The 22,177-nt window shown below is 42.4% G+C and overlaps 1 protein-coding gene across 5 annotated transcripts in view; it reads left to right on the plus strand.

Annotated features, from left to right (window-relative positions):
* Positions 1-987: 987 nt before the first annotated feature.
* LOC128118103 (uncharacterized) overlaps positions 988-22,177 on the plus strand; it is a 49,121-nt gene continuing 27,931 nt past the window's right edge. Inside the window, exons 1-5 of one of the 5 annotated variants that reach the window (XM_052750609.1) lie at positions 988-1,741; positions 2,876-8,428; positions 14,112-14,182; positions 16,931-16,955; positions 20,517-20,630. In XM_052750609.1, the coding sequence (XP_052606569.1) occupies positions 8,386-8,428; positions 14,112-14,182; positions 16,931-16,955; positions 20,517-20,630 (253 nt within the window). In that variant the 5' untranslated portion in view covers positions 988-1,741; positions 2,876-8,385. Of the gene's footprint in view, positions 8,429-11,656; positions 11,936-14,111; positions 14,183-16,930; positions 16,956-20,516; positions 20,631-22,177 lie in introns of those variants that run through there. The other 4 variants (XM_052750611.1, XM_052750613.1, XM_052750612.1 and 1 more) reach the window with 4 other exon arrangements.

Genomic DNA, 22,177 nt, shown 5'->3' on the forward strand with positions numbered 1-22,177 from the left:
ATCATGTTAAGACTGGGCATGGTGGTACATGCCTCTAATCTCAGTACTAGGGAGGTGGAGACCTGAGGGTCTCTGTGAGTTTTGGGCCAGTCTGCAGTCTGGTTTGCATAGTGAATGCCAGGCCAGCCAGAGCTACATAATGAAAGACCTTGCCTCAAAAAAGAAAAAAAAAATTGTATGATCACTTATTAAGACTTTTGACATACACATCCTTCGGAAACCCAGTTGTGTGTAATAGAGAGACAGCTCCCCCTGTGTATAGCAATGCACCGCAAATAGGCCAAAGGTGGGACCGTCTATTTATTTGGTTTTTTTGTTTGTTTGTTTGTTTTTTAATTTTTCGAGAGAGGGTTTCTCTGTGTGGCCCTGGCTGTCTTGGAACTCACTCTGTAGACCAGGCTGGTCTTGAACTCACAGAGATCCACCTGCCTCTGCCTCTGACTCTGGAGTGCTGGGATTAAAGGCGTGTACCACCACCACCTGTCTTTTTCCTGCTTTTTAAATAAAGGTCATTTAAATTGAAACCAAGGCCTCATAAATACTAGGCAAGACCTCTCCCAGGGAGCCATACCTTCATGCCCTAAGGTCATTTTTTAATATAAAAGTGATTTTTTTGTTTTTGTTTTTTGAGACTGGGTTTCTCTGTGTTGTTTTGGTGACTGTCCTGAATCTTGCTCTGTAGACCAGGCTGGCCTCGAACTCACAGAGATCCATCTGGCTCTGCCTCCTGAGTGCTGGGATTAAAGGCATGAGCCACCACTGCCTGGCGTGAATTATTTTTTTAAAGTGATGTTTACTTAGAATGTAGAAAAGTTTCCTATTGTTCCACTGCTTAGACATTCCCATTTGGTGCTTCCTCCTCCTCCTTCTCCTTCTCCTCCTCCTCCTCCTCCTCCTCCTCCTCCTCCTCCTCCTCCTCCTCCTCCTTCTTCTTCTTCTTCTTCTTCTTCTTCTTCTTCCTTCTTCCTCCCTTCTTCTTGTTCTTCTTCTTCCTCCTCCTCCTCCTCCTCCTTCCTCCTTCCTCCTTCCTTCTTCCTTCTTTCTTCTTTTTTCTTCCTTCTTCTTTCTTTTTTCTTCTGCTATTCTTATTATTGTCCCTGTAGTATATGATTCTATATTCAGCTTTAGTTTTTCTAACTTGTAAGTGCATATGTATGCACATGTAATCACACATAAAGTATGTATATAGGCTGGTGTGGGACACTTACAATCCCAGAACTGGGGAGGCTGAGGCAGAAGAAGCTCTTGATGATAGCAGCTTAGGCTGTTTAGCAAGACCCTTCTCAAACAAACAAACAAAATAAAACAAAAACCTTTGTCAAACATGGCAACACATACCTTATAATCCCAGCACTGGAGGTGTAGGTGGGAAGATTAGGATAAGAAAACTTTCTTGGCTAAAACTAAATCCCATTGTGCTTCAGAAATTTATACATGATGTAAAATGGTCAAGCTGATTGATAGACATGTGCATCCTATTTTATTTATGTGATGACACCTAAAGGCTGTCATACTGTGATATTGTGCACAGAAGTGTGTAATACTGTTGTTTGTGGGATTCTTTTCAGCACCAGATGCCTCTCTTCCGGAAGAAGATGGTGTGGGAAATCCTCCACCAGCAGTTGCTGTGACAATGCCCTGCCCTGGGCCTTCTAGCTGCTGGTGGTTCTTTCATGGATGTTTCCATATACCTCATGCATTATGGGTTAAAAGTCCCCGTATCATTTCTGTTCTCTCACAGGTACTGAGCTATCAAGAGTGCATGAAGGCCTCTCCACAGTAGCCCTGACTTGAGGTGTGGAGGGGCTGCTTGCAGCCCTGTTTGTAAGGCTGTGCCTGCCCAGAGCCCTGGACTGTTCACCCCATACAAGAACAAATGCTAATTAATATTTTTTGTTTTAAAGAGTTATTTCCATATGAATGTGGGAAATGCAGGATTTGTTCTATGAATTGTTGTTTTCTGTATATTTGTTCACATGTATTCATTCACTCACTCATTTGCAAACATTGGGCAGTGCCCTTTTCTCACTGCTCTTTTATAATTAACTATAAATAATTTGTTTGAACTATTTATTTCTGAAAAGAATGTAATCTAACTGCCACTCCCTGCTGCAGAGGGACCTCAGCAGGGGGAGGAAGGAAGTTGACTAGCTTCTCTAGTGCTGGAGTAGGAACTGCCGACATGAAGTTAACCTTCTCCCTTTAGAGGCTTGAAAATGCCAGAAGAAATGACGATGCTGTGTTGTATTGATCTAGCTGCCTCTTAGAGAGTCTGCCGCTATGACACAGGCACAGTTCATGGAAATGTGGCCAAGGACCTCAGTCTCTGCATCCTCAGAGCAATGCATGCTCATCTTAGAGACTTTCTTTTTTAGAACTGAAGTAGCTTGGCTTCCTCTCAAAACTGGATTCAAAGTAACTGTGACCATAAATGTTTCATCCTAGGTGTGGTTGAGTATGACCCTCACAATGGTAGAGGGCTGGCCTGAACTGTCTGTTTCAGAAGATGCTCCTCAATTTAAGCCTATTTTTCCTCAGAGGGTTTTTTTTTTTTTAATATATAAATATATAAAAAGCTGAAATTAAGTTCTTGGCTCATTAGCATGCCCTACTCCAGTCCCACTGAGCCTCCGGAGAGAGATTTAGTCCGTGGCTCTGAGGTCATCTTTTACAGTCATCTATTTTGCATACGAAAGTTTGTATTTAACTTTTTTGTTCATTAAAAATCTTACAGATGTGGTTATGCATTTTTAATTTCAGAAAGTTGGTCAGAGCATATTTTATAAGATCTAGTGCCTAGTGTTGCTTTTATCATGTAATAAAAGACTGTCTGGCAGAACCTAGAATATGCTGATAATATCTCCTCTTTTGTCAGCTTCAACTTTCCAAACTTGTTCTGGAAACAAACAAAGAGAAGAGATAAACTTAGAAAAGCTGCCTGCATGTTAGATACAGATGTACATATCTGCTCTTGAGAATCCTGGGTAAGCTGCTTAGAGGTTGTAACAGTTGAAATCTGTTTTTTCTGAGACTTGAAGTAGCCTTGGTATGGAAGCTGGGCCTGTGATGTGGACCCAAATGACTGAGCCTACCCAACGAGACCTGATGGCCTGGCCAGACCTGAGAGCATGTGGTCCAGTGATTCAGGGGTGAACTGTTTGTGCTTCTTCCTCCACAAGGACAGACTGTACAGAGATCCCTTCCTTTAGCCTAGACCCTTTTCCTGCCCCACCCCCAGGAGCTGTGCCAGTGATGCTGGGATCTGGCAGCTGGTATAACCAAAGGAGCTCAGAAGTTGACTGTGTCTACACTGCTGAAAATTGGATGCTAGAATTCTACCTGAGAGTTTATGGCTCAGATCTACTGAGATAACTGCCTGACCTGAATTTAATCCCCTGCACCCACCATGGAAGGAAAAACTGACTCCCCTAAATTATCCTCTAACCTGCACACTGGCACACACCAACAGGTGCACCGTAATAGTAATAAGTAGATTTTAAAAGGAATTAAGGGCCTTGGATAAGGTTTGTTTCTGTTGGCTTTGTTTTCTTGCATGGTGATTTGTTCTCCACTCAGGTGAGTGGTGCTGTGGTTGATGTGGTATTTGAGGGGCATCCTCTGAGCTTACCACCAATGTTTGCTCTTGAGTGCTATTCTTAATTCAGAACACGAAGCTGGAGAGAATTCACTCCCAGTCTCAGCCCAGCACCCATGTCATAAGCTGGGCAGCTGCTCACATCTGCAATCCCAGTTCTGAGGGAATAGAGGCAGGAGGACCAGACCCTGAGGAACAGCAGGAGTGATGGAGGACACTGACCCCTCTTCCGGCCACCCCGTGTGCACATCTGCAGGCAGTGCACACACCACACTTATGCAGACACACAGTAAGTCTACACAACAGCAAAGTAGAGGTACAGACGTGAAGCTACAGGTGCACTACTCTGCCTGAATTCCAGAATCCAGGCTAAGGCACCGCAACCCATGGTTCTCTGATATGTCTCCCTTGGTGTGAGGAAGTGTGTGGGTAATAGAATTGTTACAGTCAAACAGATTATGAAATAAAAATAGGTGATAAAAACAGCTATTGGTGTAACTAGTGAGTCAGCAAAATTAAAGCCAGTGATTTGTGTGTGTGTGTGTGAAATTTTAATTTTGGGACCTGAAAAAGTGTTGCATTGTTCTGTTTAGCCCACAGTCTCTGAAAATGAGTAAATTTTAAGAAATTCATAGTGTTGGTGACTTCTCTTTCTGTAGTTGACTGCTTTACCCTTGTGCTTTACCTGGAGTTGGGGTGGAGGAAAGCTGTCCAACCACCCCTGCAGATTTTGTATCCTATCCAAGTTGATTAAGGCTGTTAGAACCCCCACTCCTTCTCTCCTGAGTCTTGGACACAACTTGGGGACTGCTGAGGGGATGCTGGGTGTTCACCTACACCGAGAAGATGCTTGTGATGCTGGGGCCTTGTGTGGGTGTGGGGAGTCTTCCTGAAGATACAGTAAACCCCAAATACATAAACATAAAATACTGTAGTCAACCTGTAGCACAAATCTTAAAAGTTCTTATTAATAAACATATCCAGAGCCAGGTAGGAATGCTGAATGATCAGAGAAACAGAACAAGCCACAGCCACCTCACCTTGCCAATTCCTCAGCTGATCCTGTTTCCTCAGGCTGGAAGCCTGTGAGTCTTCATTCAAAATGAATCTCAGCTTTACTGCTGCTCAAAAGCCTAAAAGCTTAACCAGGCTAGTTCCTGGTCCTCACACCTTATATACCTCTCTGCTTCCTGCCATCACTTCCTAAGATTAAAGGCGTGAGTCACCATGCCTGGCCGTTTCCAGTGTGGCTTTGAACTCACAGAGATCCAGATGGATCTCTGCCTCTAGAATGCTAGGATTAAAGGCATGTGCCACCACTGCCTAACCTCTACGTTTAATATTATGGCTGTTCTGTTCTCTGACCCCCAGATAAGTTTATTGGGTTGCACTATATATCAACCACAGTCAACCACATTATTTAAATGGCTTTGTGAGCTAATTTTGAGAAGACCTCCATATCAAATAAGTTTTTAGAATTTATTTGTAAGGTAGAGATACAGCTGGCTTGCTAACTTATTGTTTTAATTTAATGTACACAGGGATAGGCAGGTGGCGGTGGTGCATGCCTTTCATCCCAACACTTGGGAGGCAGAGCCAGGAGGATCTCTGAGTTTGAGGCCAGCCTGGTCTACACAGCAAGATCCAGGACAGACTCCAAAATTACACAGAGAAACCTTGTCTCGAAAAACCAAAAAAAAAAAAAAAAACAAAAACAAAAAACCATACACGTGTGTGATTTTGGGTGTGTTGGAATAGATAATTTTATCTATTTATGAGGAAATTATTAAGTGGGTTTTTAGATTTTTGTATTGAAACTCAATATATTTTATCTTATAATCAATATATAACGCATGTACACAATTATTTTGTGAAATAAATGTTTGCTTTTTCAGGCTGGAGAGAGGGCTCAACAGTTAAGAGCCCTTGCTGTTTTTGTAGAGGACCATAAATTTTAATCTCAGCATTCACACTGGGCAGCTCAGAATGGCCTATAATTCTGACTCCAGGGAATCCGCCACCCTTTCTGGGCCCTGCACACTCATACATGGTATACACTCACATAGACAAACACACAGTCGGACCAGCTAGAGAGATGGCTCAGTTGTTAAAGAGCACTTGCTTCGAGCCTCAGGGGATCCAATGCTCTCTTCTGGCCTCCTTTGGCACCCATACTCACATGCACAAACCCCCACACAGATAATTAAAAATAAAAATTTTGAGACAGGGCCCCCACCTGTCCTATAATATATAAATCAGGCTGGCCTGGAATCCACAGAGGTCTGCCCACCACTTCCTCACCAGTGCTGGGATTAAAAGCATGCACCAGTATGCCTAGCTCTAAATTTTCTTTTTCCTTTCGAAAAATTTATTTGTTTATTTTTTTTTTTTTTTGGTTTTTCGAGACAGGGTTTCTCTGTGTAGCTTTGTGCCTTTCCTGGAACTCACTCGGTAGTCCAGGCTGGCCTCGAACTCACAGAGATCCGCCTGGCTCTGCCTCCCGAGTGCTGGGATTAAAGGCATGCGCCACCACCGCCCAGTGGTCGAAAAATTTTTTAAAGACAGGAAATGGGCCAAGAGGGAGGAAGGGAAGGAGGGTGAAAGAGAGGCACAAGCTAATTCAAGATGATCCATCTAAACCTAGGCAAACAGGCTAGAAGCTTCCAGATCCTTAATGGAAATCTGTAGGGTAATCACTCTGGTTTGTACATTGGCATTTCCAGTAGAAGTCCTGTTACTTCTCTACATAGGTGATAAGACAGGGAATCTGGGATTGACAGGATGGCCCAACAAGCAGCTGAGTTCACTCCCTAGAACCTGTGGGGGAAGGAGAGAACCACCATCCAAAAGCTGTCCTCTGACCTCCATATGCAACGCCAACACACACACAAATTCAGATTTAGAAACACAAAGGAGTCTGGCTGAGTGAATGTGAGAAGTGTGTCTTCTTTCTGAACATGCATAGCCAACACGAAGGTTTTACATTAACAAATTATGTCTTTGTTTTTGTTTTGTTTTGAGAAAGGTCTCTGTAACTCAGGCTGGCCTGGAACTCACTTTAAAGTCCAGACTGTCCTCAAACCTACTGCCTCCTGAGTGCTGGGATTACAGGCATGCACAACTATGCCTAGCTAAATGTCTTAGCCTAGCATCTTTCAAATGTAGATACTGAGTCCTTGTCTCCAAGACCCCTATGGAACTGTTTACATGAAACTGTTAGAACTACAGAGTTCTTGGGGGCATGTGATTCAAATATATAAAGAAAAGTTCTACACCCCTGCTGTAAACCCCCCCCCCACACACACACACTACATGTCATATGTCAAACATGTTACACACATATTTGGCAGTCATAAAGTGTGATTCCTAAGTATCTGACATCTTTTATAATCTCATTTAGTAATGTCAATAAAAAGTACTTATGGTAGAAAAATACTGATAGCAGGTAAAGAATAAAAATTCTGGCCACCTACCACCCCACTCCATACCCAGACTTCCCACATCTTCCAGGGTCCCACAGCCAGTCCCACCACCATCTCCTCTTCTGAAGTCAACCTCTAGATGTCCACTAAGACCTGCCCTACCTACGTCCATCTGCAAGACCCTTTGCCCTGCCTGCACCACCCCACATCATATATCAATCCATTCATAGTAGGCAATTTCACTGGCCCACTTTCTCCAGTAGATCATCTGGACAAAAAATAAACATCTGAATTAATTGACATCATACATTAAATGGACTTCACATATCTACAGACTAGTCTATGCAAACACCAAAGAATATGCATTCTACTAAACAGCACATGGAAGCTTTTCTAAAAATAGGCCACATCCTGGGTCACAAATGATTACAAATTCAAAATGATTGAAATAACTTCTTGTATCCTATCTGACCACAATGCAATAAAACTTAAAATTGATACTGGACAGTGTTGGTCCATGCCTCTAATGCCAGCATTTGGGAGGCAGAGACAAGTTTGAAGCCAGCTTGGTCTACAAAGTGAGTTCTAGGACAGTCAGGGCTGTTACATAGAGAAACCCTGTCTCAAAAAACAAAACAAGAGAAAAACAAAAAGCCCAGGACCAGATAGATTCACAGCAGAATTCTAGACATTCAAAGAAGATCCTTCTTAAACCATTCAAAAGAGTGCTCCAAACTCCTCCTATGAAGTCAGTATCACTCTGATACCTAAACCAGGTAAAGGCAAAACACAAAAAGAAAACTACAGGCCAATATTCCCGATGAACATAGACTCAAAAATAATAAATACTTGCAAACAGAATACAGACATAACATCAAAAAGATTATCCACCAAATTGGAATTATCCCTGAAAAGCAGGGATGGTTCAACACATGCAAGTTGATAAATAAATGACATAAATGGACTTAAAAGCAAAAATCACATGATCATCTCAATAGATGCATCTCAATAGATCTCAAAAAATACTTGACAGGATCCAACATTCATGATAAAAGTACTAGAGAATAGAAGGCTAGAGGAAGTAAAAGCTATATACAAGTAATCCACAGCCAACATCTTTCCTGATGGAGAAAAGCTTGAAGCAATCCCACTAAAGTCAGGAACAAGACAGGTCTCCTATCCCAACTCCTTCTCAATGCTGTGCTCGAAGCACTAGCTGCAGCAATAAGGCACGAGAAGGAAATTAAAGGGACACAAATAGGGAAAGAAGAAATCAAACTATCCATTTGCAGATGACACACTATACACGAGAGATCCCCAAAATCAAAATCCTACCAGAAAACTTCTGGAGACAATGAACACAGCAATATGGCAGGATACAGAAGCCATGTGGAAGAGGAGGTGGAAAGTTGTAAGAGCCAAAGGATCAGGGAGTTTGCTGTGGGACTGTGTCTCCTAGCCATGTCTGGCCAGCATGACTGTCCAAACATGAGCTGAACAAGGAAAACACCAATGGACATGACAATCTAGATAGAGAACCCACGAGGCCTCAACCCTACAGAGAACTATACAGATAACTGAGGATGGCTAGAAATGGGAGGTGGCCTTCCCAGAGAAGTGCATACCAACTGATTCAGCACCCAATGGTCATCCCTGTAATTATACACACAGGTAGCAATATGGACCGAACAGACTCTACTTAGGAATGCATATGTATATCCATATCCATATATGCATGCAAATAACAATTAGTAAAAAAAAAAAAGGACATAAATTTGAAGGAGAGCAGGGAAGGGTATATGGGAGGGTTTGGAGGGAGGAAATAAAAGGGAGAAATGTTGTAATTAAATTATAATCTTAAAAAACTTTTAAAGGAAAACAGAAAAGAATAAAAATTCTCAACTTAACCACCCAGAGTTAGCTTGTGACTTTGTTTGGCATATATCCTGGCCGCCTTCCACCATATTCATGCTTATGTGTGTGTATTTTTAAATTCACAAATATACCAAGTTGTGCTTATATGATACCTTTTTATCATTTTTATTTTTACACAACATTTTGGCAATTGATTCTGACCATATCTTCATATCAATGTCATAATTACTTCACAATCTAAGGTACAATTGTAACTGTAATATCGTTACATATAACATTTTATACAATATATGGCTTTTCCTCTTAGAACAAAATGGAATCATTAAGATCTAGGTTGCTGGGTATAGGCTGGTGTCTAGGCTAACACTTAGGTGTGTGTTAACTGCATGGGAGCACACGCCTGTAGCCACATACGCTCCAGAGCTATAGTGATTGTCCTTTCTAGCATGAACTAAGGGTCTGTGTCTCCAGGAATTTAATGTCTACATTTTTCACAGGTGGGCCTTTAATCAGTGCACAATGAAGGATAGAATGAATCATCTCAGTGGATGACTTGAGCTTCACAGATATTTTATAAGAAACTTTTTGTAAAAATTTGAAGAGACAAAAAGAGAAAATAAGATAATGAGCCTTTACGCAAATATGTTCTGCAGTTACTAAAGTACAAATAATTCTGATAGGTGTGGCAGTGCACACCTTTAATCCCAGCACTTGTGAAACAGAGTTCTGGGCCAGCCTGGTCTGCATAATGGGTTCCAGGCCAGCCAGGGCTACATAGTGAACCCCTATCTAAAAAACAAAAGAAAAAAATGCTGATTTATTTCACCTATTTCTTTCTTTTAATGGGGGATGGTCAAACCTGGCAAGCAAAACCCTGATGAGCTGTCATATTCTTCTACTTAAATGCATCAGAATGTCTCCCTCACAACAAAGAGAGTCATTTCACATTTAACAAAATAATTGATTAAAAAAATTCCAATATCCAGTTCATTTTCATAGCTCCCTGATTATTTTAAAAATATGTTAGAATCTAAACTATTTTGGGGTTTGCTCCATTTATAATGTGTACCACACTCTGCACCTTGCTACCCAACCAGGAGCTAAGACTTAGGTTTTGAAGTTGATTTTCTCAGGTAGTTGGTTTGGTTTATTAGTCAAGGACCACCTTTAGCTGACTTTACTGCAACAAGAACCCAGAATGTCAACTTGTGCCAGTTAGTGGCGCTGGTTGTGATCAGCGGTGCAGGCTATGTAGGTCTGAAATCCATTTTAAGTTTTGATAAATCCTTTTAAAGTATGCGTGTGCACGTGTGTGCACGTGTGCTATTTCATTCACAAATATAAAATGCTGATTTTATATTTCTGTCACTACTCCTGTGCTCATGAGCTGGAATTGTTCTAGGAAGGAAAAGCTCCCAACTATTTGGCTGTGTGTGTATTTTACACAGTGGGGGACGGCATGGCGCTTAAGTTCATTGTCATTGTTTTGTTACCACACAGTCCCTGCCTTAAACTTGGAATCCCCTATTAGTGTCCTGATTTCTTTTCATAGGTCATTTAGAAAGCCATATTTGGGCACAGTTGCTCTCATCCCTGAGTTATTGGTACTTCCAGACTTTTGCAATAGAAGAGGAAATGCCTTTCTTTGAAGAGAAGAATTGGCTATCGGGGACTACGGGGGTCCAGCCCCTCGATTGTCCCCTCCCAGGGTCCGGGAAGAATCTACAACCAGCTGGTAATTAATCTTTGATGGGAAGAAATGAATCTATGTACACAAAACTCCTTAGTCCATAAACTTTATTATTCTGTGTCAGTTACAAGCTTATATTCTGCTCTCATATTTAGGTCTTTTCTTGCCTGATTTCTCTCTACACTTGTCCGCGGTCCCCTCTGGGTTCTATCTTAATTCCTTCATCTTGTTCTGCCCCTTCTAGGTTCTCATCCATCTTGTTCCTTCCCATATCATCTTCTCTCCCATCTCTTTCTCTCTCCTCATCTCGTTCTTCCTCATCTTGTTGTTCCCCATCTGGCTCATCCTCGTCTTCCATCTCATTCCTCTAGTCCTCTCTTCTAGCCCTTCAATCTAGTTCTTCCCCATCTCAGTTTGTTCCTCTCAAATTCTTACCCGTCTAGTTCTTCCATTCTCTTTTCTCTTCTCCCACCCTCTACCCTGGAAGTCCCGGTATATAAAAGGAGGGTCCGAACTAAATTGTGTAAAGTTATTACTTAACGTCCACCTGACCTAGGCAGTGTCTCCTTGTAGAATTTACCTTAAGTCAGGAGACTTGTATGTGGGCTGTTATCATTGTTAGTCCTCGGAAATTGGGCGACCACCTGGGCGGTGTCTCCTTGTGGAATTTACCTTAAGTCAGGAGACTCGCCTGTGGGTGGTTATCACTGTTAGTCCTCGGAAGTTGGGCAACCACCTGGGTGGTGTCTCCTTTAGCCCTTGAAAGTGGCTAGGGGAGATATCTGATTCCAGAGAAAGCCTTTCCTGAGGCTGTTCTCCAAATGCCTGGAATGTGTATGTCTAGAGAGTGATCAGTCCACATTGTTAGCCGTTCTTAGGGAAAAGTCAATTGGGAAAACTATGAAGGCACACATGATTTTCATAACAGAAGACAGCTGATATATAACAAGCCAAGTAACACCAAAAACTCCTTGGGATTTGGCTTCCTCTGGAGGAATTCCCTGATTCCTCCAGGTAGTGACTTTGCCATAACCAGCTGAGTTCTTATGATATATTCCTGCGGCCCGCAGCAATTGGCCATCATGAAGTACAGTACAGTGGCATTTAAAATAACCCAGACTGTAGTCTTGGACTTAGATGAGTTGACTTGCTTAGATAGCAGCTGTTGGATGTCACAGTATGATGAGTTCACAATGAACGTTCTATGACATGCTGCTGACATGTACTTAGATATGTTCGTGCCTCAGTGCAGAGCTCCAGTATACTTTGAGTTCGGCTCACTGTACACGTTTATAAATACAGCGATAATTGTTTAGAGTTAGAGTATAATGGGGAACTGCTGTAACAATCCAGGTATGACATTACTAACCATTGAATACTTCTTCAATTAGACTGGTTAATGTTTCTCAAAATATCTTTAAATATTTATAACTTCTGTGTTGTTAGAATTATTTTTATCATGTATTATGTATATTCTATTCTCTATGAAATACTTTGTAATGCAGTCCAGAGGAGGCTAGCTCCCCAGAACTGTTCCAGGGTTGTGAACAGAAGACCTCTTTCAGAGCTATAGCTGTCTTCATGAATTGTTCAGAACCTAAATATAGAGATGTTCATATTTGTGAAGAACTGTTAATTAAGGTTGTATGTTTTCAATGATCTTATAATACTAGACATTTTAATATGTAATGTTAATCCATCAAGAATTCTGGGGTTCATTTCATTAAACAGGTATACACTGACCACGGTAAAGCAGCTAGAATACTCTCGTGAACAATGCTGGCTATTTTTAGGCATGGACATTTGATTGATTGTATACTTAGGACAACATAGGAATCATTTAAAAATCTACACCTCTTTTCAATAGAGATTGGTAAATTTGAAATGTAGGTCTTTAGGACTAGCAGTCATATGCCATTGAAGAACAGTGACCTGGGAATTTAAAATTCAGAACTTTGGATAGCAGGATATTTTACAATAACTAACCTTCCCAAGTGTTGACACTGCTTGGGTTATATTCATTAAATGACTCAGCAACAGCATAGACACATGTTCTTCTTTATTGACTATGTGAATTCCCAGGGTGGAATAAACACACACACGCACACACACACACATACACACACACACACACACACACACACAGAGAGAGAGAGAGAGAGAGAGAGAGAGAGAGAGAGAGAGAGAGAGAGAGAGAGAGAGAATATGCTCTTAGGTAGAAGAGCCAAGATGTGAACCCAGACATATTGCCCACTATCCTGAGTCTCTAAAATGTTACTTTATTCACCAAACAAGGTGTTCTATCATCTAAGTACATGTCAGGATATCTGCAAGTCTGTAGAAGTCCTAGGTACTATCTACTTTATGACATAGCCCAGGACAGGTATTGTTACATCAGTGTCACATTTCATCCTAGTCATTATAAGGAAGTACCAGTACTTCTCATCAGTTCACAGATACTTAGGGTTGGGACACTCACCTTCACACCTGGCCTAAAGACAATTACAAATGGGGAGATCTTTGATTGATGTCTAATGGCAATACAAATGTGGCTCTTACAAGTGCAGAGACCTTGTGAGCTATACACCCTGAAAGAGTGACACCTAAGTACCCAGAATATCTACCCAGTTTTAAGAGTACGCATCAACCTTGAAGCAACTCTCATGTAGAACTGTGTTAAAGGACTTGAATGGTCAACAGGATCCAGACAATCATTCTTCCCCATCACTGCTGGTTTTAAATTGGATACCACAAAACGCATGAATACAAAGGTTCATAGAATAGTAAGAAAAGACTAGAAGGAGAAACAAGACACAATATGCTTATTATTGCTTTCCACTCTTCAATAAATTATTGTTGTATGTCAAAGGATGAAGGATCAATACAGTTACACCATATGCCTCATACTAAATTCACTTCCCCAGTAAAATGTATATGTTATCAAGGCTAAAATTCTATGTTCTTTGTGGTGAATGCAGAATCAGAATGTATCAGTTGATGGAGGTTGAAATATGTTTGTGAGATATGCTGAAGGGATTGTTAGTTCTTCTGGGTTTCAAAACGATCTTAGGAATTGATGGTGATATGTTGTTTAATTGTGAGATTTATTTTAATGGAGAGAGTGAGATGGCTCAGTAAGTCCTGACCTGATGTTTTGATTCTATCCCCAGAATCCATCTAATGGAAGGAGAGACTTGGACACCAAAGGTTGTCCTCTGATGTGCTCCCTCCCAAACTGAATAAATGTATAAAAGTTTTTGAAAACATGCATTCCATAGTTACATATTGAAACATAGACTCTCACATTGCTTTAGATTCCTATTCTCTAGAAAGCAGAAAAAAAACCCCTCTGTTTATTATTATTTTTTAAATCTTTGCCTATATTTGCCATTAGGAAAAACAGTCTAGTAGTCGCTTAACTAAGTCTAATCACATGTACTGACGCCATACACTTTTATCCATGTCAAGTAAAGATGCTTGGGTGGGTAAATGGTACCATGAACTGACAGTTATTTTTCTGTCCCTCTAGTTGTACCGGAACATCCAACTGTCACACCTTCCCCAAGTGATGTACAAAAGTTCCCGAATTCCTTCGTGAAGGTAAACAGTTTCTTTCCTTTATGAAAGAGTGAAAAGCTGCTTTAATGATTATTCCCTTATGTTGTAGTGGCTATCACACTTGAAAAATAAGGTTGGTTAGGTTATCATGAGTGTTAAATAGTATATTTAGGAAGAGGGGGAAACAGAATTAGACCAGATTAGTGATTGGATAGAACATTCACACATGCTTATGTCAGGTATTCATTCTGAGTCAAGGGGACAGGGTGTCTTTGGGAGAATGGTGTTCTGCTTTTGACAAAAGTATGTAAATTTCACTTGGAAGTTGATGGGCATATCATCCATGTAGACTTGAATGTTCACGTAAGGGTCCCCTCCTTTTATGACTTCTAGAGCCTCTGGTTTAGGTTGAATTTGATTGTTTCTCAAAGATCAATGTTGTGGAAGCTTCATATGCCCCAGTATAGGGTGTCCAGGTGCTCAGAACTCTAAGTCATGGGATGCACGTACATTATTAGAGTGCCTCATAAAAGGGCATAGTAGTAATATAGTAATCATAATAATCAGTAGAATACAGGAAACTTAGATATTTTTGTACCACTCTAGAAATCACAACAGAGATGGGGCCATTTTTTTTTCTCAACACAGAAACACCAACTCATCCTAAGCCTATGAGGTCTTATAAGGGCTATTACAATTCTGAATACCTTAAATATCCTAAAACTATGGCATGTAAGACTGGGTCTCCTACAACCCAGACTTGCCTCAAACTACTGGTCTCCTGAGTCTCTACCACCCAAGTGCAGGAGCTACAGGTGTAGACCAGTATGCCTGACTCAAACAAACACGTGGAAGTGCACGTTATCCTCCGGAACCACTAAACCCTCGGCCTCAACTGGGGTGCATGTGTGTGTGTGTGAGTGCGCGCGTAAGGGGGTCCTACCCAACTCATGGACACACTCTCCCTCAGATCTGGGCCTCAAGAGGAGGCCGGACAGGGCCTGTTTGGGGCCCTCCTTGAAGAGAGGGGGACATTTTCCAGTCAGAATTCACGTCCTCCTCCAACACCCCGCCCCCGGCCTAACACACCAGCCATGGGGCCATTTGGGGTCAACAATATTTCTCTTTCTGGAAGCCCCTGCCAACACCATGTGCAAAGGGAGCCCTCAAGTTAACCAGGCCCCCCTCAGCTGCCGCCTGGAGAGAAAAGAGACCCCACGCAGCGACGCCCGGCACTTCCAGCTTGTGAAAAACCGCGGGAAGCCTGTGCGTGGGCGTGGCAATCCGCGCAGGCGTGGCCATCCCGGAGCACCCGTGCTACTGACTGCGCAAGCGCAGAGGGTGGCCCGTGCGGGGAGGCCTCGCAGAGTCCCAGGGCGGCTGGAGTTTCTCTGCCTGGAAAGTCAGAAGCAGAGCCCGGGGTGGGGGGCGTTTGCTCCCGAGGCGCGCAGCCGGCACGGGCGTGGCGCTGCCCCTTTAGCTGTTCTGCCCAGCCCTGCCATGTCAGCCCCTGCTGTGTCAGAAAACCAAGGCCTGGCTCTCCTTCCGCCTTGCCCGGTTCCTAGACGCTAGGTATTTCCTAAGATGCTGCTGGCATCCTGGACCGCGTGCCTGGAAGAGAATGACTCCCAAGGCATCAGAACAAGGTGTGGCCTTTCTGATGGGACGCCCTGGATCAGGCAGGGAATTTAGTCTCCAGGAGGCCGGTAGGAAGCTGAGGCCGCTTTTGAACTAACACCCTCCAAAGCAAACCACAGTGCGGGAGAGCCAGGCGGTGGCAGTTGTTGAGGACAGCAAAAGAGCACGTGGTGTTGGTTTTCACCAGTGTTGGTTTTTATGTGGCGGCACAATGTTATTCATTAAGCGGCACTGTTACCGTGTGAGGAAAGGTTCGAGGCACCACTAAACCCACTATCAGAGTTTATTAGGGAAGGAGGGACAGGAGAGAATGTGCTTAGGCCTATGGAAGACGTGGGGGGAGGGGAAGGGAGAAGGGGGAAGGAGTCTGTGACTAGCTTTTGATGGATTCCCCTGCCCATGCGCATATGTAGCTATGCCACACATACGCATAGATTGCCTAATGCAGCGCATGGATTACATAGGACGTAAAGCCTTGGAATGACTAATCATTTTGGCAGTGCATGCTCGGTCATGTAGCTGGGGAGTGGGGGAGGAGGGAGTGGCCAGTGACCAGGAATTCCAACACATGGGCCACAAAGGGACTCTACAAAGGAAGCCGGTGGTATGACAACCTGAGCTCTGAGCTTCAAGCCTCCTGTCTGGAAAAACTGGGAGTTCTTGGCTCTGTGACTTTGGGCAAACTTACCCTTTCTGTGTCTACATTGCCTTCCTCAATAAAGTAGCAATAACAATATTTACTTAATTGCCTTAAAATATTAAAAGATATTAATCTGTCCTGTCACATAGTAAGTGCTCAATAAAGGTTAATTCTTGTTTCAAACAAACAAACAAATCATAGTAATCAGATATGGAGTTGCTCTGTCATGTCGTGATATACCTTAGCTGACCATCAGTGGAGGCTAAACACATAGGGATACCTGATGTGACCTCTAGTCAGCAAAAGTGAAAAACAGACTAGTGTTTGTCACAAAGGAGACGTCCTGAGATATTCTGTCAGTATCATATAACATACTAATCCAGAATCTTCCACCCAAGGGCTTGGTAATCCTTGGTGTAATAATGCCCAGCAAACAGGTGAACCAAAGTGTTGTGCAAACAGAACTCACCATAATCTGAGTCTCAAAGTGTTTTCTTTACTGTATGTTGCAGGTGGAACCTGGTATCCACAGATGTGGTATGTATTCTGGAGTCACTGAAGACATGTTTTAGATGTGAATTGTGTGAATACTGGTTGTCTTTTGTCTAGTGTACCACAGTAAGCAAAAACACATTCATCATTTGACAGTTGGGAGTTCGATTTCAAAAAAAAGTGATACCTCAAGTAAGAAACCATACTCATGTGTCTACAGTTGTACATCTAGCTGTGACCTCTTTAGTTTGGGGTTTTGTGCACCAGGCTATGTTTAAACTTCTTTTATCTAGACAGACGTCTATGTCACTGAACCCAATTTTCAGGAAAACTGTTGTGAAAAAAAAAATTAAGGACTTGAGCCACTGTGTCAGCTGGCCATGAGTCAATCATGGAGGGTCTAGCACAGGCTCCATTCTTGTTCTGGGAGGCTTTTTTAAAAAACTTTTTTTAAATTGTATTTTGTTTACTCCATCTATGTTGATTGAGTAAACAAAATATATTTTTTTTTAGGAGTGGGGGAGGAGAACATAGGGAAATGGGAGGGTCAAGCTGGAACAGGGACAGAGTGGGAGGGCAGGGAGGAAGATACCATGATAGATGAGGACATCATGGGAATAGGAAGAGGCAGAGGGCTGGGGAGGCTCTCAGGAATCCACAAGGTTGACCCCACCTTGGTCTGCTGGCAGTGGTCCAGAGGGTGCCTGGACCGGTCTACTCTGGTGATCAGCCTAGCAAATAACCTAGCTGTCATCATAGAGCCTTTCTTTGTCCAGTGAGAGATGGAGGCAGATACAGAGATCCACGACCAGGCACCAGGCTAAGTTCTGGGAATCCAATTGATGAGAGAGAGGAGAGATACTGCAGGCGAGGGTCGTCGAGATCATGATGGGAGGACGTGCAGAGATGACCGGCCACACTAGTGGAAGCCCATGAACTGTGGACTGGTGGCTGTGGAGCCTCCATGGGACTGGACTAGGCCCTCTGGACACGGAAGACGGTTGTTTGGCTTGAACTGTTTGGGGGGCACCCAGACGGGGGATTGGGATCTGTCCCTGGTCTATGGGCAGGCTTCTGGGAATCCGGGGCCTGTGGTGTGACACCTTGCACAGCCTTGGTGCAGTGGGAAGGGGCTTGGACCTGCCTAGGCTCAGTGAGCTGGGCTCTGTTGACTCCCCATGGGAGACCTTGATTTGGGGAATGTGGGGATGTGGAGTGGCTTGGGAAAGAGGGCTGGGGATGAGAGGAGGGAGGAGTGGGGGTCTGTGGATAGCATGAGGAGTGAGTAGAAAATATCCTAATAAAGAAAAATAAAATTAAAAAAAATTGTAACTGGAAATGAGCCTTTGGGGATGAATGTCAGCTGGTTTCTATTAAAATTGTAAATTTCTTGAGAAAAAATAGTATTCATAATTTATCTATAACAATGTGTTTAAAGCTCACCACAGCCATGTGTAGTGGGTTGATTTGTGTTTTCCTAAACAGATGAATAAACCAATGCCCAGAATAAGTGATGAGGATCTTTACATATGCAGTGCAACAAGTGCATTTAATACCCTGCCTGCACACATTAGCAAGTATGGAAGAAACAGCCCATGTTGTGGTGTAGATCACAGATTCTATGCTTACCACTACATTGAGACAGGATGGATGTGTGTGAACTGGGTGTGTGCTAGACTTGGTTGGCTCCTTCCAGTAAAACCTGAAAAGCTTTAAGGTGTTTAACAATATTAGTATGGACACAAAAAGCAACACAATCTAGGCACAGTGTCCACTAAGAACTCCAGTCTCCACCTGGATGTTGATCTGTGATGTCTAACTTTTTGGACAATATAGTGTTTTGTTTTGTTTTTTTGAGACAGGATCTCACTATGTATCCATGGCTCTCCTGGAACTAGCTACATATATACCCTTCTGACTTGGATATCACACAGTTCTGCCTGCCTGTGCCTACAGAGAACTGTTATAAAAGGAGTTCACTACCACACTCAGTGAGACTATATATTTAAAAATGGGGTGCACTCTATTATGCTCCAGGAGTTTTCTTCTCAGTGGTGATTGGTCCTCATGTTTTCAGTGTGACCACTCAGATATCTATATCTATATCTATATCTATATCTATATATATTCAGCAGTGAATGGCATATGGCTAAGTAACATCATTTCAAAAGTATTTTATGCATAGTATGTTTACACTTTCAGTACTTTGTTATATGGTAGTTTGTATTAAGAAAAGCAAGTATGCTAATATGGGCTGGAGCTTGTGGCCCAGTTGCCTCAGTGTATGATTAGCATAACCACAGAGTTTGCTAATTAAACACAGAGTTTGACTCCTAATTCTGCTCAAAATGTGCCCAGGATGTCTCAATCTTATTAGTCCTTGTCCTTGAGAAGTGAAAGAAGGAGAGACATAAGTTCATTATTTGCTGTAGAAATTTCAGGCTAGACTAGAATACAGATCTGTTCTGGAAAAGAAAACTGCAATATAGAGAAGATTGGACTTTGGTGAGAAAGGCATGAACAGGTATAGTACATTCTCAATGCTCCTGTAGTCATCACCCCTATCTTAGCCAGAATTAATAAAGGTTGTACAGGTGGTCAATGAGGATGTCACCTAGAAAATGATGTGTACAGGCACTGTTTATTATATTACCAATGCACCTGGCTACTGTTCTTGTCAGTTCGTGATGAGGACATATCCAGGCCTGGCTAGTGGAAGGGAAGTTCCTATTCATCCCACCCATCATGTGACAACTTGGCTTTGAATGACTTTGAATCTGAGCATCTCTACAAAATATGGAAGCCTTGTTCACCTCTCAGTGTGGTCCGCTAACCAGAGAATCACTAACTGAGAGGCACTAGGCAGGTTGAAAATATTGGAGGAAGACCATATATTTCTGCTAAGCTAGGGCCCTTCTATAGTTTCTCATGTAAACAGTGAAGGTAAACAGTGAAAATCAATACATTCTCTACTGTTGGTTGCATGAGTAACCAATACAATCTCATGCTACCTGGATTCATTTAAATGTAGCCAACTGTTCTGCCAATAACAGATACCACAGAGTAATTTGTTATTATATGTACATTTATTTGAGGTCAAGCTTTGTGTGTGTGTGTGTGTGTGTGTGTGTGTGTGTGTGTGTGTACATGCATGTATGTATGCATGTGTGTGTATGTGGATGGATATACATGTATATGTATGTATATATATATGTATATTCATATGTTTTGCACTGAGAAGTTTCACAGTATATAGCATCCTAGTAAACACTACTCAGAAAGGAGGGTGTTTGTAAAGTTTACCATATTTATGGGACTCCAAGAGAGACATGGACACTGTTTATCGGGTAAAAGCAAACTTAACACAGTCATGTTGCTCTTCTTTTAACAACATCACATTGACATGAGTTTAGGACTTGCCTACACCACCAATGCAATGCATGCAGGAGTGTGCAGTGCACTCAGCGATCCTCCTCAAACACCACCGGGACTCTGATGACTGTGCCTGGAGAATGGGCATGACATGGAGTGTACTAAAACAGACTGGTTTCCTCTATTTTCTACCATGAAACTGACGTACTGTCTCTGTTGTTAATGCATTCCCAGATTCTAATGGCTTGGGAGAGAACCATCAAGAGCATATTGTTGCTACTGAGAATGCTGAAATACTGCAAGTCCAGGCAGACACTTCTGTAGAAGTACCAGAAAGCGAAACAGAAGGTACTGTTGAAATGCATTAATCTCATTGGGTGACATACAGTAGTTGTAAATCATTATTGTACGATAAGAGGGAAAGATGATGACCTTAGCATTAGTTTCCTATGTAGGTAATGTTGACTTGTATAGTTCCTCAGTTGAAATTCAACCACACGATTTAAGAATGAAATGTAAATTCACCTTTTGCAAACATTGAGTAACAAGAAACAGAGGAAAGGTGAGCTCAATCTTGTCTCTGTCACCGTCCCTTCACCTGGTGTAGGCAGGAATAGGTGAGGCAACCTCTCTGTTACTTTCTCCCAGACACCTGCAGTGTGATGAACTGAATGTAAACAAGCTCAGGATTGACATGGTTATTGTCAAAACTGTCAAGAGTTAGCACAAAATTTCATACAGATAACAGCATTTCTGGTGTGACCAAAGGGGATTCAGTCCCTGGAGTAGTGTGTCACACCCTGTGCTTATGGGAAAGAACAGAGACAAGGTCATGGAAGGAGGTTTCTGTGTTCTTCCTTTTCACAGGCATCATGGTAGTCTTGTCAGGAATAATATTCTTGCGTTCATCTCTGTCATTTGAAGGCAGTCTTTCAACACTTAGTGTTCATCAGCATTTATCACTACCAAGTGTCCAAGCCTGTCACTGTGCTTAGTAGCTCTCCATGGAATTTGTGCATAAGGTACTTTCCCTGTTTGTGTGATGAAATACTATGACCCAAACATGCCAAAGGAGGAGTGCTTGTCTTCCCATGATACCATGAGTATGGTGTGCATATTTGCTGAGCAACCAGAGATACAGGAGCCTGAGGCAGAGGTCCAGTGCAACAGAAATGGAGAAAAGGAGTGTTTCTTTATGCTCAGCTCGCCTTCTCCTTCTATAGTCATGGATCTCAGTCCCAGGAATACTGCACTAACAGCTGAACCATTTTCTACCTCAGTTAACCTTGTCAAGATAATGCCATGCAGGCATCACCAGAGCCCTGACCTTATCAGTTGACTACTGATATTTGCCATCACAATGCCCACAAACAGTTTGGAGTTTCAGTCTACGATAAAGCCAGTCTCTCTGGTGAGGACAACTTGCTCCTGTGCATTCAAATGTATGTATAAATTTCTTACCAAGTGGTCCTGGTGATACAGAATAATCAGATCCTGTCCCTGGTTCCCCTGGGACATTTGTGGTAGTGTCTTCTTGGTCTTCTGTTGATCATTTAGGCCATCTTTAAAGGACAACCAAAGGTTAGACAGCTAACTAGCTAGCAGGCTTCTCTAGTACGGCCTCATTGCAACACTGGCAATGTCCTGACATGTAAAGACCTCATATATGTCTTTAGCTTTTACCAGTCTATGTTCCTTGACTTTAGGTGTCATGCTAGGTGATTTCAGTCAAGAAAGGTTTCAGGCTGATATCTATCATGGAACCTTTGACTTAATGGATGAGAAAGGGTGCCCTTTGGGTGATCTTTCATGCTTTTAGAGGCATCCTTGCTTCAGCCTCCAATATGCACAGACTGAGTTTGTGAATTTCCCTAAATTACTGCCCATGTTCCTCA

The sequence above is a fragment of the Peromyscus californicus genome, unplaced genomic scaffold, assembly GCF_007827085.1.
Source record: "Peromyscus californicus insignis strain IS unplaced genomic scaffold, ASM782708v3 Scaffold_227__1_contigs__length_50644, whole genome shotgun sequence".
NCBI classification, from domain to species: domain Eukaryota; kingdom Metazoa; phylum Chordata; class Mammalia; order Rodentia; family Cricetidae; genus Peromyscus; species Peromyscus californicus.